Genomic DNA, 15,246 nt, shown 5'->3' with positions numbered 1-15,246 from the left:
GCAATTATTTACGCTGAGTTATCTACCTGTACTTTCTTTTATTAGTCCCCTACTGATGAAACCGGAGGGGACTATAGGTTTCCTCTGTGTCTGTCCGTCAGTCCGTCTGCCCCTCTGTCTGCCTGTCTGTCTCACTTGGTTTTCCGCACTTTTTCTGTTTTTATTGCTTGCAGATATTGACTTGATTTTTGGTATGTTAGAGCATCTTGATTAGTTACAGATCAAGTTTTCATTTCGTTCCCCTTTAATGATTTTTGACGAAATTGCGACTTTTTTAAAGGGTTTTCCGCAATTTTGTTCTAAACGCTTGCAGATATTAAACTGATTTTTGGTATGTGACTTTACCATGATGACTTATAGATCAAGTTTGCATTTTGTTCCACTTCACTGATTTTTGACGGAATTATGGCATTTTCAATTTTTCATGGGAAACAGATTTCACTTGCCGATAGGGGTATTGCTAATGCAATACTCTCAAAATGCTTGTTTAATTTGGTTTTAGGCTTCAGATTCTTGATAAATTAATAAAATAATTTGAATTTCAAATACGTTCAAAACCAAATACACCAGTCTGATACTTTTGTATTAAAGTTCATGTAACATTTCTATTTAGTTGAACTATCCTGGTTAATAATGTCAACGTTTTCTGTTGTACAGTTTGTGTTTACTAAGAATTTTCACATGTTCTACCTTCTCATGAATCAATGGGCTGACCAGTGTCAACTAAAATTTACATAAAGCGTCATAAAGTGCTGGGATTCGATTGCATGTTGCTAAAATAAATGGTTGTGTCCCTTACAAGGGAGATCATTAAGCAATGGTGAAAAGAGAATGGACAAGTGATACATGTAGATCTTCTCAAGAACCCCTGGAGTGGAAAGAGGAACTATGCTTAAATGAAAAATAATTTGATAATCTAAATTCAGTATTCCCCAATTCCTGATCTACAGAAATAATGGGAGGCAACAAAAGACGACTATCTTAAGCAAAAACAAGTAGGAAAAATCATTTAAAACCGTCTGCTAAGTAGGAATTCACAAATTCAAATTGTTACATTTATGTACATGGAAATATTTAAAAAAGTAGTTGTTGTGTAGATTTAGGACTGTTCAATTTAAGACATCTTTGGCTAGGTAGGGTCACAAGGGAGTCACAATATGCCACGGCAATATTAAGGAATAATCTTCAAAAATCTATTTATAAGAGCAGCGGTTCTACAATTAAATTAATTAATATGAAGTTAAATTTCGTACTGTTGACATTGGTTTGTTCATGTCCTGTCCGGGATAAGACAGGGTCAAAAATAGAGAGCTTTACATTTACAAAGTATGTAAAAACTAAGAAAATTTAAGAGCAATTTTGAAAAGTCAACAGCATGGAACAACAGAGATTTTCTTCCCCATTTCAATTTGCAACCATCATGTAGTGAAGATTCACATGTTCTCAGAGGGTGAAATAGTAAGCAAGAATGGGAATACAAAGAGGTCAAAGTAACGATATTGGCTTCATGAAGAACAAAACTCCAATTCATATAATTGATTTCAATATCAATACAACATAATTAAAATGTGTTGAAAGATAGGAACCTTAAAAATTTTAAATTAACATTTATTGGTGTTTAAATTTGAGACCACAGTAAGGTGTTTCATTAATTAACTCATTCATCAACATGAAGATATCAGAAAAGGCTAGTTTTCCGGCCCATGGACTAACAATTTATATATCTATTGTAACAGATCACGCAGAAAACAATCAAATTCATAAAAGTGTATTTAAAACATAAATAAACAATCGAACAATCAATTTTTTTTACATAAAGAATATTTGCTTTTCGAATACATGTACATGCATTCATTTTTCATTTGCTGTCTGGAACAACATTTTACCTGACACAAACGGCTTTTAATGTTTAGGAGGAAGATTTGATTTTGATTCATTGGCATGCTTTATCTTAGTCTAATCCCATCTTGCTAATCTTTAGCTGTCAGTCGCTTTAAGGACTGTCATGAATTAAAAATAATAGTCTAATGTACACAAATTTTTACTATGAGGATAGTTCTTTTAAGACAAATATCGATTTTTTTAAAATCTCTACTACAAGGAACAACTTTTAAAAAGTAAAGACTATTCTCTTTGAGGAATTGTCATATAAACGTTGTGCATGCATTGGTTATATTTCAAATCTTCCTTGTTAATAAAATTCCTGATTTTCTATATAAATAGTCCAAAAAATACAAGATAAAATTGACCAAAAACTGAGAATCTAAAACAATGTTCTGCCAAAGTTTGATTTTAGTGACAGTATTTACAATTCTTAGCATTTGTACCTGCTACCCAAGTCAATTTTATAGCTTTGGTTCGGGTGCTGGAGACAGCGAATTGCCTGCCAATGACGACGGTTCAACTCCGAGTATTCCTATTGCTGTATCCTTTCCTTTCTTTGGGTCAACTTACAATTCCATTTTTGTAAGTTATGAACAAAAAGATTAACATAATATCAAGCATTAAATGCTAATTACTCCGTGTGAAAATGTGTAAATCTTATTTTCATTTATGTTTCAAGTATTTCATTTTCATCTTTAAAAGGTCAATAATAACGGAGACATCACGTTTGAAAGGCCACTTAGACAATATACTTCAGAGCCTTTTCCAATAAATGGAACCCATAAAATCATTGCACCATTTTGGACAGATATTGATACAACAGAAGGAGGTAAATTATGGTATCGCACAACAACAGACTACAATACAATGGGACAAGGAACGCGTAAGATTTGCTCTCTTTTTCCTAATATAGGGACCTTCCTTGCCACATGGATGATGATAATGACATGGGATAATGTAGCTATGTATCAGTGTTCATCTTCTGGGAGTATAAGTTGTCAACAGGTAATATTTTTATTATCAATCATTGAGATTATTAATGCACATCTTGAATTCAAATGGGTTGAAAAATAGTGAGATTTTCTCATAACTGCATATGTAGGCAATTATCAAGAAACAAAGGACAAGATAGGCTAAGACCCCTTTTTGGCCCCTGTTTCTGGGTGTCTTTTAGAATGATGCAACAGTTTATCAATAAAAATCTTTTGTTTCCCCTGCCACAAAAAGAGTATTGGTTCTAAGTTATGGGGTACACAAAGGTCGCAGGAATGTCAGAAACTATGTCAATTTCCAAATTTTCTCATTTTTATGCAATTTTTGATCGATTTTACGGCACATTTTGTTTCAGAAAACATAGAGCACAAGCTTGCCTATCTAACATATTTATATATTTCATACACTAGTATTAGGTGCATCTTGTGTATAAAAATCTCAGATAGGCAAGCTTGTGCTCTATGTTTCCCGAAGCAAAAAGTATCTCAAATTTGACAAAATTCCACCAGAATTGAGGAAATTCGGGAAATGTCCTACTTCTGCACCCTCCTGTGGCCTCAGTGTAAGCTTTGAATCAAAATTAATGCTGGTTTTAAAACAAGCATCATTTTAAGTTCTTAACTACAAACTTTCACAGTTTTAACTGTCTTTTGATTTTTACATCCAATAAGGGGCCAGATTCGGCCGTTACCATACCTTGTCCTTTACATGTTATTATGTTACATGTATAATTTCAGAGAAACACTTTTCAACTTGTGTTAATCACAGACGGTGTCCATTCATTTGCTGTATTTAATTACCACAAAGTCACATGGACAAAATCAACTCAGGTAAAAGAGAATCTCATCAAAGTTACGGAAATAAATGTTACATTACGTTTCATTTAAATTGAAACTCTGAGCTAGTATATTCTTAATTTCTACAAATTAAAAACAGGCTTCAAGTCTGATATATTCTTCCAAATTTGAAAATGATGTTTTAATCTACGAAGAGGAAATCGTGGTTAAGCTTGCACTTGTTACAGAGAGAGAGAGAGAGAGAGAGAGAGAGAGAGAGAGAGAGAGAGAGAAGGTTGAAGCAACACACTGCCAATTTATGTTGAAATCATGTAAATCACTGCCAAAATAATAGCCAATAAATCTATTATTTAATTTGTATAAATTTAAGACAACACAAAAAAATGTCTTTTTAGGAAAAAAAATACTTCAAATACTGAGCAGGAGCTACTAAAACTTGAGACTGCAACTTTCAATTCGAAACAAACCGTCCAATGCAATCACAAATCCATTTAAATATAAAACACATCAATCCGTGAAATCATATGAAAAGTTTTCGCTTAGAGTGGAAAGCATTTTTTTTCATCAAAGATATGTTCAGTGGTTAATACATTTTATCATTCATAATTTTGAATACATAAAGCCCATTGTAAGGACTGTACCATTCGTTATCTGTCATAGAAATTCAGATAATGAAAAAAATTACAATTTGTCATAAAATGCATTTCAACAATTACTTAAAAGATCTTATCAAGAAATACACTTGTGGTTTTAAAGAGGTATGCACCTGAAGATATTGTAAGTCAATTTTTCATATTTCTAGGAGTATACATGTATTTAATTTTACATATATTTTCGAGTATATCTAAGTATATTTCTATCTACTATGATAAAGATTGAAAATAAGAGTAATGAGGGTGATACCTGCCATGTTTCTTAGTGGAAGCCCGTCTAACTTGACCTTTTTCACTTAAAAGAAAGTTTAAAATTTTGAATTATTCTAATGCTGTTTAAAAAAAACTATTATAAACAGGGCAATTTATTTTATGTTACTAAATACTAAGGATTGTATATATAATTTTAGTCAGAGAAAATTATTCATTGAAGTCTAAAATATTATTATGACCTTTTTGCACTTAAAAGATAAGAAAATATAGCATGAATAAAATATGTTTGTAAATATCTGCAACGGGTAATGTCATTAAAAAAAATTGCATCAATATTTCTGCTCTGTCTTCTATCTTGTATATCTAAAAACAAAAACACTGGGCCACATGACATTTCTTCAAGTTATTGAGGTTGTGAATAAAATCTTATTGAAAAAAAAATGAATAAGTATTCCAAGAGTATTTGTGAATTTAAGCCTTTCGTATTTTAATGAAACATCGAATAACATATTTTTTAATTCCATAAATTAGATTTAAGTCTCTACTGTTTTTAGATGTCGGTAAAAATAGCTGTGCAAAACAGGTAAATTAATTCTAGGAGATGTTTAAAAGCAATAAAAAATTAAGGTAGGAAAATTTGTATGCATTTCTCGTTCCACGAGAAAAAATAGTTCCCAAGAAATACTTTAAAAATCTTTTGACTTTTTGTCTTTTAATAATATTTTATTAGGTTGTATGATGTAAACTATTACATGTATATGAATATAAAGATAAATATTGAACACACATTTTGAAAGATATTACATTGTATTCCTGTCACCGAATGCGTAGGAGCGTACTACCTTAATTAATAAATTGTGGTTAAACATAGTATAAGCCTACATTTAAAGGAAATACTACAGTGTAAGGTAAATAAAAAGGAGAATCATTGTTATACGGTAAAAGTTGGTCCCCCCTTTTTTCTTAAATGTATATGATTTTATCGATCATTTCTGTTTCTTATATCCTCAAAAGCTACGGGACACAATAACCCCACAGTTAAAGATCAAATCAAACAACACGTAAAATTTTATTTTTATATCATTTTTGTTAGGTTGGATTTAATGCTGGTGACGGAGTAAACTTTTTCTCAGTTCCTGGGTCAATGACAGACACTGTACTAAATCTTCCTCAGATGTCTAACATTATGATTCCAGGACAGTTTGTATTTAGAGTGGATCAGGCTAAAATAACTAATGCAGGTTTGCTCTCGTATCATTTCTCCTCCCATACTTTAAATTATCTTAAATTTCCAAAGAATATTCTTAGTCTTATATTTGCTTTCATGTTAAGCTTATTTAAATTTCTTAACAGATGTTATTAATGAATGCAACAGTTCCCCCTGTGTACATGGACGTTGTTCCAATGAGTACCTTCGATATGAATGTATCTGTGATCAGGGATACTCAGGTGTTAACTGTGAAACTGGTAACTAAAAGCTTATATTTGATTTTTAAAATCTTGATAATTCATCCAAACTGATAAACATACTTTTATAAATAAATTAATCTATTAGGCTATGTCTTGTTTAGACTAAGTACTTAAAAGGTTAAATTTTTCTCAAGATATTGACGAATGTGCTAGTTCTCCTTGCGTTCATGGTGCATGTGCAGATCGAATCAATGGATACGTGTGTAACTGTATACCAGGGTATTCTGGGATCCATTGTGAAATAGGTATGAATTATTGATGTCATCAATATTGAAGGAAGTACATGACATGACAATTTTTAGTTATAATTTTATTTATTTAATTTACAATTTAATATTTGACTGTCTTATTGCTTTGTTATTGAAAGACTTCATTTGTCAATTAGAGTTTACATCAACTTATGATTTTATAACCAAGCGGAGAAAGGACGCAGGTTTTATTAATTTATTAAGTAACGAAAAAGTAATATCAGATCTGAAATATAAACAAATGCAAACAAATAATACAATATTATTTTACATAAAGACTTTGAAAATAGTTGATACAAATAACTTACTTTTTCTGAGGCAAAAATATCACTTTTTTCTGAGGCAAAAATATCTTAAATCGCTTCAAAAATAAGAAACTTTAGCTTAATTCAGCCTAAAAGTAGCATTTTCATAGTTTAAAAACGTTCTTATTAAAAATATGAAAAAAGACTTAACCTTATTACTTTTACTTAAAATAAATTACAGAAGAAAAAAATAGTTGACAAAATTTAACCTTTTAAGTGGTGACAACGGGCAGCTGGTGAATTGTAAGAGTTAAATTTCCGCACTGATAGGAATGGGCCCGTGCCTCAGTATTTATAGAAGGAAAACCGGTTAAACAAGATTTATATGGAGGTACAGACTTGCTGGCCAGTGAAAATTCATGAATCAAAGCCAAAACACGGATGGACTACTAGCAAATATGGCATATAATTAATAATGGCTCATGTTCGATTAAGAACATGTAAACTTTTCAATGAAGAATTGTATTACATCACAATTTGGCATCTAAAATAATAAAAACAATATTTAATTTGAAAGTTTAGATTTTATTTCGTTTACTCGTCATTCATATAAGATACAGATAACCGGAACCAACTGTCAGATAGGTTTGTATTGTTTTATTGATTTTTTTTTCATGCAGTATCACTTTTTTTCTTACAATTTCAGATATTGTTCAAGATGCACAATTTGTTTAACATAATTTTCCTTTTCATTTAAATCGTTTTACAGACATTAATGAATGCGCCAGCTCCCCCTGCATACACGGCAACTGCACTGACCTAGTCAATGGATACACCTGTCAGTGTTTACTTGGTTATACCGGAATTGTTTGTGAAACAGGTAGGGGAGTCACCATGATAGGACACAGACCCTGCTTCGGACAACTTCAAGCAATTAAATTGCATCAAATCTGAATGTTTCCGTGTGTTAATTTGTTCCTGTCTTAAAGCCGAAGATTTAACTTTTAATGATGCTGACTATCATGTTTTGATAAAAATACCACGATAATGACCTTGAAGTGACGTAATATTTTACATCAGCAAAGGGGAGTAACCAGAATTTTATGATTTTGAAATTTTTACAGATGTCTTTCTTTCATTATACTTCAAGGAAACAAGTCCGTCTTGGGTGCAATTTGTCAATGATTGATAATTTTAAAGAAATTATTCAGAAATTTCACTTCAATGTTTGTATAAATTTTCTAAAAGTTGTTTTTTACTAGTATGTTCATTTCACCGTGCATTGGACACAAATTAACCATGTATCCCACACTTTCCGGTGTATGGGTAATCACTTACCTTTTTGTATAGAACTCAACTGACAGCTGTTTTATTATTATTTTTTTTATTTTTTATTTTTATTTTATTTTTTATTTAATTTAATTTATTTTTTTTTTTTGCTGAAATAGAAAATAAAAATTCTAAATATTCACTTAAAATAGAATTTATAGATAAATGACGATTAAAAGTGGGCTTAATTTATTTCAGATAACCCACGAGACAAAGGCGTAAGTTGCCACAATACGAAGCATTGCAAGGCATTTCTAATGAGATGTGGTGCAACTAAAATCTCTCCACCTTTGTGGATCGAAATAGTCAATCAAATTTAACTATAAAGTTAATTTTTAAATAAAACATAAAAAATATTTTCAAGCCACTAATTTAAAAGCATTTCAGATGTTTTAAGGGTCACCGAGATAAAAAATTTTTTTTAAAAAATTGACCTTTATTCGGTTCAAAATACCATTTGTCCGATGCATGGTGAATGTTGTCAGATCCATAGTGAATTCTGGCTCATTACAAAAAATCGTTTTTAATGATACTTTCTCAATAAACAGCATAAAACAGTGTTACAAATTCATATTTTAATCACAGACTACATGTTAAGCTCCATTTTGATAATATTCGATCGGTAATGATATCGCTAGAACTTGTTCAAGTAGGAGGTTGTCCGATGCATTGCGAACTCACTCTATTATATTATATAATATAATATAATTATATAATATAATATTATGTATTATATATATATATATATATATATATATATATATATATATATATATATATATATATATATATATATATATGCAAATGTTTTCTTAGATGAACCTATTGAAGAGAAAATATGTTCAATTCTTATGAACTTATTAGTGGGTCAAAGGTGTCAAAGGTCAAATCACACGATGTCCTGCCTACATATCTTTGTCACAGTGAAACTGCTTTCGGAACTTTTAACTCGATAGCGATGAAAAAGATAGATAAAACAATTGAAACATGAATGTTTTTCATTCAACAGATGTTCATTAGATCTTCCTTTGGTGTGAAGAATGTTTTGAATAATATAATTAGCCTAAAATCGCGCTTACCTTTTTAACCCGAAATTCCTTTGAAGTATGTAAACTGAAACAGACGATACCATCGCTTTTGAATAAAGTAGTAAGATTATTCTTAGTAGCGATCATTGTTCTTTCATTATAAACAGAGATTTCCTGAACTGGACTGCTGAACATCCATGTCAATGTGACCGTGTAGATTTGGACGGTATTTAAGAATTCGTCTGGAACTGCATCCGTTGTTTGCAGAACGAACGGGATGAGGGAATGTTGGCGTAGAGGGTACAAGGTATAGGTAGGGGCGCTGTGTGGCCGTGAGGTAAAAACGAAGTATAGGTGTGCCGTTTTCCAAAGGTCCAGCAATATGCAATTCCAGAGATAAAACAAATGATAAAGGATTCCGTATTTATTAGATGAGTTTCAACGATGGCAACAGTTTACATGAATCAACAAACAGACATATTAAAAATGATCGAGTCAGATTTGCCGAAGTTGCCTCCGGACTCAGAGTCCTTACGAGTCGGACGTGGCCGAGACTGGCCTTCGTATATTCCAGATTGAAGATTGAAATTATACATGACTATGTATAAGAATGTACATAATGAGTAAATAAATGATAGGTGTTGACATTAAGTAGAATGAGTGAAAGATTCACAGGTATGGAATAATTAAATAAACTCAATGACTCTTTGATGTTTGGCCATAAAAACAGATAATATTACATAGTGTTGTTTTAAGAGATTAACAGTTCTTGAGACGTGGCACTCTGTCTCTTTGTAATCTTCAACAGATCAAGATATCCGAAAAGTTTCACTGGTCAATTAAACAATTAGATTCGCGAAACATTTTGTGAGAAATAAAATATGACAAAACTTAGACATTGAAAAGTAAAGTCCAAAATAAAGTTCTTTCTTGAACAGTGAATTTTTCACTGTGTTATAAATATTCAAATGTTGGGGCGAGGCGAACTTTCAAGACTAAACAACTATTAGGTCATTGCGCGTCACAACATAGCAATACGTCGGGCCGTTCGTGTATTAAATGCAGTTCTGTTCGGAATATTTGTCTCAAATGTAAATATAAGTAATAAACAACATTGTTAAAAAAATCGCTGGGAAATGAGCTTGGTTGGTACGTGATCAAATCTACCGAGAAGCCCTTAGGGCTTCATAGGATTTGATCACGTGACCAACCAAGTTCATTTCCCAGTAAACTTTTTCTTTTTAACATTTTTTATTTCTTTTATATATATATATATATATATATATATATATATATATATATATATATATATATATATATATATATATATATATGTTGACTCAGCATTAAGTTACTTCCAAAACGCATTTTCCCCAAGAAGCATTGCTAAGTGATATTGGATATGCAATAGAAAAAAAGGTCAGACGTTTCGAAATTTGGCTGAATAAGTTGAGAGGATATAAAACATATTTTTTATCCTCTTAAAATATATCTCTTTATTTTATAGACATTGACGAATGTTTGAGTTCTCCTTGCAAACATGGGATCTGCATTGATAAAGTCAATGAATATCGTTGTGTTTGTGAAACAGGATACTATGGGAGACAATGCTCAGAGTGTATGTATAATAGTTTTTCAGTGTTACATAAAATGTTTTATATTAATGCAATATGTATTTTGGTAGCTCAGTTACCCATTCAATTGCTTATTTCTTTCTATAATCCTCTCATCACTAGAACACCATATCTTATCCTCCTTCAATGAATAAAAAGTCTGTAAAACAGTTCGTCGTGTGTTGCCACCTTTGTGAATTTGTTTGAAATTCTCAAATGTATTATAAACAATGTAAAAGGAGATAATCCAAATTTCCAGTAATTACAACCTAGACTTAACAGAAAAATCATGAAAATGGATCTGAAAACGCTTAAAAATATAAAATTACAACCAAAAATTTTGGAGGAGGCGGGGTGGAAGGAGGTAAATAACAAACTTGCAAAAACGCCCGTCCTCCAAGTCTGTAGTTGGGAGAAGAGGCAGAGTGACGCACCGCATGGCCGGAATTTTAATTGTTAGATTTTGATTGGTCAATCTCTGCCTCTCCTAAGACATGAAACAAAATGACCATTATAATACATCACTATAGAATATTTCAGACTTGAACATTCAAGGAGAACACATTAATTACAATAAAAAATTTTAAGTAAACTTAAATTTATTTATTGAAATTAATTTCATATAAAATTTCTAAAACTTACAATGTAGTTACTAACAATATTATTATATATTTATAACACGGATCTCCGAATTTTTCTACGCTATCAGTTTGCCATATTTGTTCTGCCAGGTGGTACTTAAATATTCATGCAACATTAAACGGAAGGGATAATTCAGTGCTAGAATAGTATGTTTTTAGTTCAAGTTATAATATAGTTTATTAATTATGTCATATAGTAAACATCAAATGAATAAGCTATACAGACATAAGATTAGATTTCATCCATTAGTAGTTGCACCAATTGCTTTTAGAATTGACATTAAATGCCATATATTTTTTCACTGAAATGATTCGAATTCCATGCTAAAAGGTTAGTGTAACTGTCTGTGCAAACATTATAATATACTTGATGATTTCTGCTATATTAGCTGTTTTCAAGTTATGCGTTATTAGTATAATTATTTTACATGAGATAAGTATAAATTAAGTGCCGAATTGACATTAGTCCTGTTAATTATAAGAATTTAACTGTTAATTTACTTTTTCAGTCAATTTCACCTATTTAGTACCACTTTTAGTAGGATTGCCCTTGTTATTAGCAGCAATAATCCTATACCTTCTGTGGAGGCGACGCAAGAGGTTCGTAAGAATTTTTCAAATGTTTATTTGAAAGTACTTGCATATGAAATATTTACTGGAAACCTTCAATAGATATGAAGTATGTAAGTAATGTGAGAATCAATTGTTCCGAAATTGATTGATTGATTGAAAGTTGTCTTACGTCCCATTCGAGAATTGTTCACTCATATAGAGACGTCACCATATACCGGTGAAGGGCTTCAAATTTAGACCTTTACTCGGTACTCAGGGCCATTGAGCAGTGAGGGATTTTTATCGTGCCAACGCCTGCCGTGACACGGGGCCTCGGTTTTTAAGGTCTCATCCGAAGGACCCGCAGCTTTCACTTCAAAGTGCCGAGCGCATGGCGAAGGAACAGTTGCTACTCATTTTTTAGCTCTACTGGTCAGAGACCAGAAGAGCTTATGCGATAGTAAGGTGTCCGTCGTCCGTCCGTCTGTCTGTCTGTCTGTCTGTACACAATTTTTCAAAACGCTACTCCTCCTACAGTTTTAGTCTGATTTCAATATAACTTGGCACACAAATAGACTACACTAAGATACATAATTCTGTATATCAGTTTTTGATTTTGATGAACGGTGTTGCCATGGTTACCAAAAATAGAGATTTTTGGGAGGTACTTTCAAAACGCTACTCCTCCTACAGTTTTGGTCTGATTTCAATATAACTTAGCACACAAGTAGACTACACTAAGATACATAATTCTGTATATCGGTTTTTGATTTCTATAAACGGTGTTGCCAAGGTTACTAAAAATAGAAATTTCCTTGAAATACTTTCAAAACGCTACTCCTCCTACAATTTTAATCTGATTTCAGTATAACTTAGCACACAAGTAGACTAGACTAAGATACATAATTCTGTATATCGATTTTTGATTTCAATGAACAATGTTGCCATGGTTGCTAAAAATAGAAATTTGTGTGAAACTCTTTCAAACCCCTACTCCTCCTACAGTTCTGGTCTGATTTCAGTATAACTTGGCACACAAGTAGACTACACTAAGACATAATTTTATTTATCGGTTTTTGATTTCGATGAACGGTGTTGCCATTGTTACTAAAAATAGAATTTTCTGTGAAACTCTTTCAAAACCCTACTCCTCCTACAGTTTTGATCTGATTTCAGTATAACTTGGCACACAAGTAGACTACACTAAGATACATAATTCTGTATATCGGTTTTTGATTTCTATAAACGGTGTTGCCATGGTTACTAGAATTAGAAATTTCCTTGAAATACTTTCAGAACGCTACTCCTCCTACAATTTTGATCTAATTTCAATATAACTTGTAGACTAGACTAAGAAACATAATTCTGTGAGTCCAAGTGCTACTTTTATCTTCCATTGTTATAAGTACAAACCAGTAGAGCTACAGTCTCGTCAGAGACTTCTGGTTATCGACTTAGGTCAGTCGCGGCGAGATTCAACTCACGACCTCCCGATCACGGAGCGAGCACTCTACCGACTGAACTACAGTGAACGGTATTCAGAAATTGACCGAATTTAATATGTGCTTTATCTGAGTTTTATTTAATGCACTTACTTTTGATAAACAGGGACATTTTTGAGGACTCCTCGGGAGTTATTTACTTTAGTGATGCAAATTTAGGACCAAGTAAAACATCCTTTCGTCAGCGTACACAACGGTTATCAACCTTCACAAGGGTGTCAGGATTTACGTATCAGTTATTGCAGAAAATCATGACTTCAAAAACGACACAACAAAGTTCCAAAATTCACGTATTTCCAGGCAATTCTCCAAAGAACATAAAAGTTTAGATATAAGTTGAATATATATACACCAGTCCGGACAAAAGAAACCAGTAATTGCAGCTTCATAAAGAACATGCCTGAAGTTCTGTATACTTGAAAGTGTTTCATGTCATACATTGTAATGTTTTTATTTAATTATTTTGTAAATGTACTTCTTTATTTTATTGTGTTTAAACATATGCTTGCATTTAAATTGATCAAGTTTTTTTTACATTGCGCGATTTCTTCTATAGAGATATACGGTATTTACAGTACCGTTACAGTTGCATTCTTATTTTTTCCATGCAGGTTGTACACAAGAGTAATTTTGAGCAGTGAAATGTTTTATGCTGGTCCCAAATTATTTATTAAATTAACTGTCATGAATGTCATCATCATATTATGACAAATATATCAAACATATTGTGAAAGTCCAGAGAAAATAGCCCCAATTTAAGCTAACTAGAGTGTTCTTAGGAACGCATGTGTCGCCTGCTTTGTAGCTCCATTAAAGATGTAAATAAATCTAAGAGTGGTCAAGTATTTATTTATTTCTAGCATGATAGTTCATGCAGTTGCCTGCAAAGAAGGAAAAAAGCATCCACGGATAGTATTACACTACGATAGAATCTGACGTCCAAAGAAAATATCGTTTCTAAACCCTCAAATGAATATTAAATTGAAAAGATTTTTATCAAATAACTATTTATCATTTTATTCATACGTGTTTCCAAAAATCCTCCAAAAGACATTTTGGTATGTCTATATTGCAATCGTCAGTCTACATAATCCATTGTGGAATACCGATCCCGATGTATTTTCATGGTATTTAAACGTAAGTTTGTGTGGTGACTGAATATCACACAGTTTCAAAGTACAGTATCATGAGCTCATAAACACGTATAAATGCTAATTGCCAAAACCCTGCCCCTCAAAATTCAGAAGGCATACTTTTATTAAACTGCCCGGGGTATTTTTCGCAAAGTAGGTCAAAGGTCAAGGTCAAGTGGATTGTAACGCTGGTATTTTTCATAATGTTTTAAGACAAAGAGTGCACATGCTCAATAGCATAGATTTATCTCTTAAATGTCAAAAATATGCTGTATATCGGCACTATAACTAGCTATTTTGAAAAGTAGTTCAAAGGTCAAGGTCAACGGTCACGAGGTCGGTAAACATGGTAATTTAAAAAAGCCATAGTGCCAGGGAATATATGTGTTAAATATTAATTCCAGACTTTTTATAGTTCGTGAGATGACAGACAGCTAGACAGATAGGCAGACAATCAGACGCCGGGTAAAGTGATCCCTTGTCGCTCTGCTCTTCAGGCGACACAAGAATTGACACTATTTTAGTAGTACAGTGTATTTTAAAATTTACATCATAGACCCCTGCTTTTAATTTTCTTTTCTGAATATATGACAATTTTAACCATTCTGCTGAAATTCAGTAAAATTGATTTTATTGCTTGTTAATTTTTCACTGCCAGAAATATAACATTTTTTGAGTGCAGAAAGGTTACATAATTGACTATGCAAAGTAATTTGAAACATTTTCTTTGTTACAATCTTTAATGTGTCTATTCAAGAAAAAATTAGACTGTACTTGGTCATTGATTTATTTGGATAAAAAATATTGGAGGAAAAACTTCGAAGAATTGATTTATGTGTTAGACGTAATTTCAGTGGGAAAAGGTCATATTAAATGCTCCGTAGCACCAGAAGAAGCGCACTGACCTCCATTTTTGTTTTGATTTTTAATTAAGCTATATTATTA

General features: G+C 32.0%; 1 protein-coding gene across 1 annotated transcript in view; it reads left to right on the top strand.

Annotated features, from left to right (window-relative positions):
- Nucleotides 1-2,021: 2,021 nt before the first annotated feature.
- Nucleotides 2,022-15,246, top strand: part of LOC133182732 (fibropellin-1-like) — an 85,953-nt gene continuing 72,728 nt past the window's right edge. Inside the window, exons 1-8 of the mRNA XM_061317579.1 lie at nucleotides 2,022-2,466; nucleotides 2,587-2,889; nucleotides 3,615-3,707; nucleotides 5,634-5,781; nucleotides 5,894-6,007; nucleotides 6,145-6,255; nucleotides 7,273-7,383; nucleotides 10,368-10,476. Coding sequence (XP_061173563.1) covers nucleotides 2,272-2,466; nucleotides 2,587-2,889; nucleotides 3,615-3,707; nucleotides 5,634-5,781; nucleotides 5,894-6,007; nucleotides 6,145-6,255; nucleotides 7,273-7,383; nucleotides 10,368-10,476 — 1,184 coding nt within the window. The 5' untranslated portion in view covers nucleotides 2,022-2,271. The remainder of the gene's footprint in view (nucleotides 2,467-2,586; nucleotides 2,890-3,614; nucleotides 3,708-5,633; nucleotides 5,782-5,893; nucleotides 6,008-6,144; nucleotides 6,256-7,272; nucleotides 7,384-10,367; nucleotides 10,477-15,246) is intronic.

The sequence above is a fragment of the Saccostrea echinata genome, unplaced genomic scaffold (genome assembly GCF_033153115.1).
Source record: "Saccostrea echinata isolate AGI-Se365-2 ecotype Australia unplaced genomic scaffold, CSIRO_AGI_Sech_v1 ptg000009l, whole genome shotgun sequence".
Lineage (NCBI taxonomy): Eukaryota > Metazoa > Mollusca > Bivalvia > Ostreida > Ostreidae > Saccostrea > Saccostrea echinata.
This window is presented reverse-complemented; position numbering and strand designations above follow the sequence as displayed.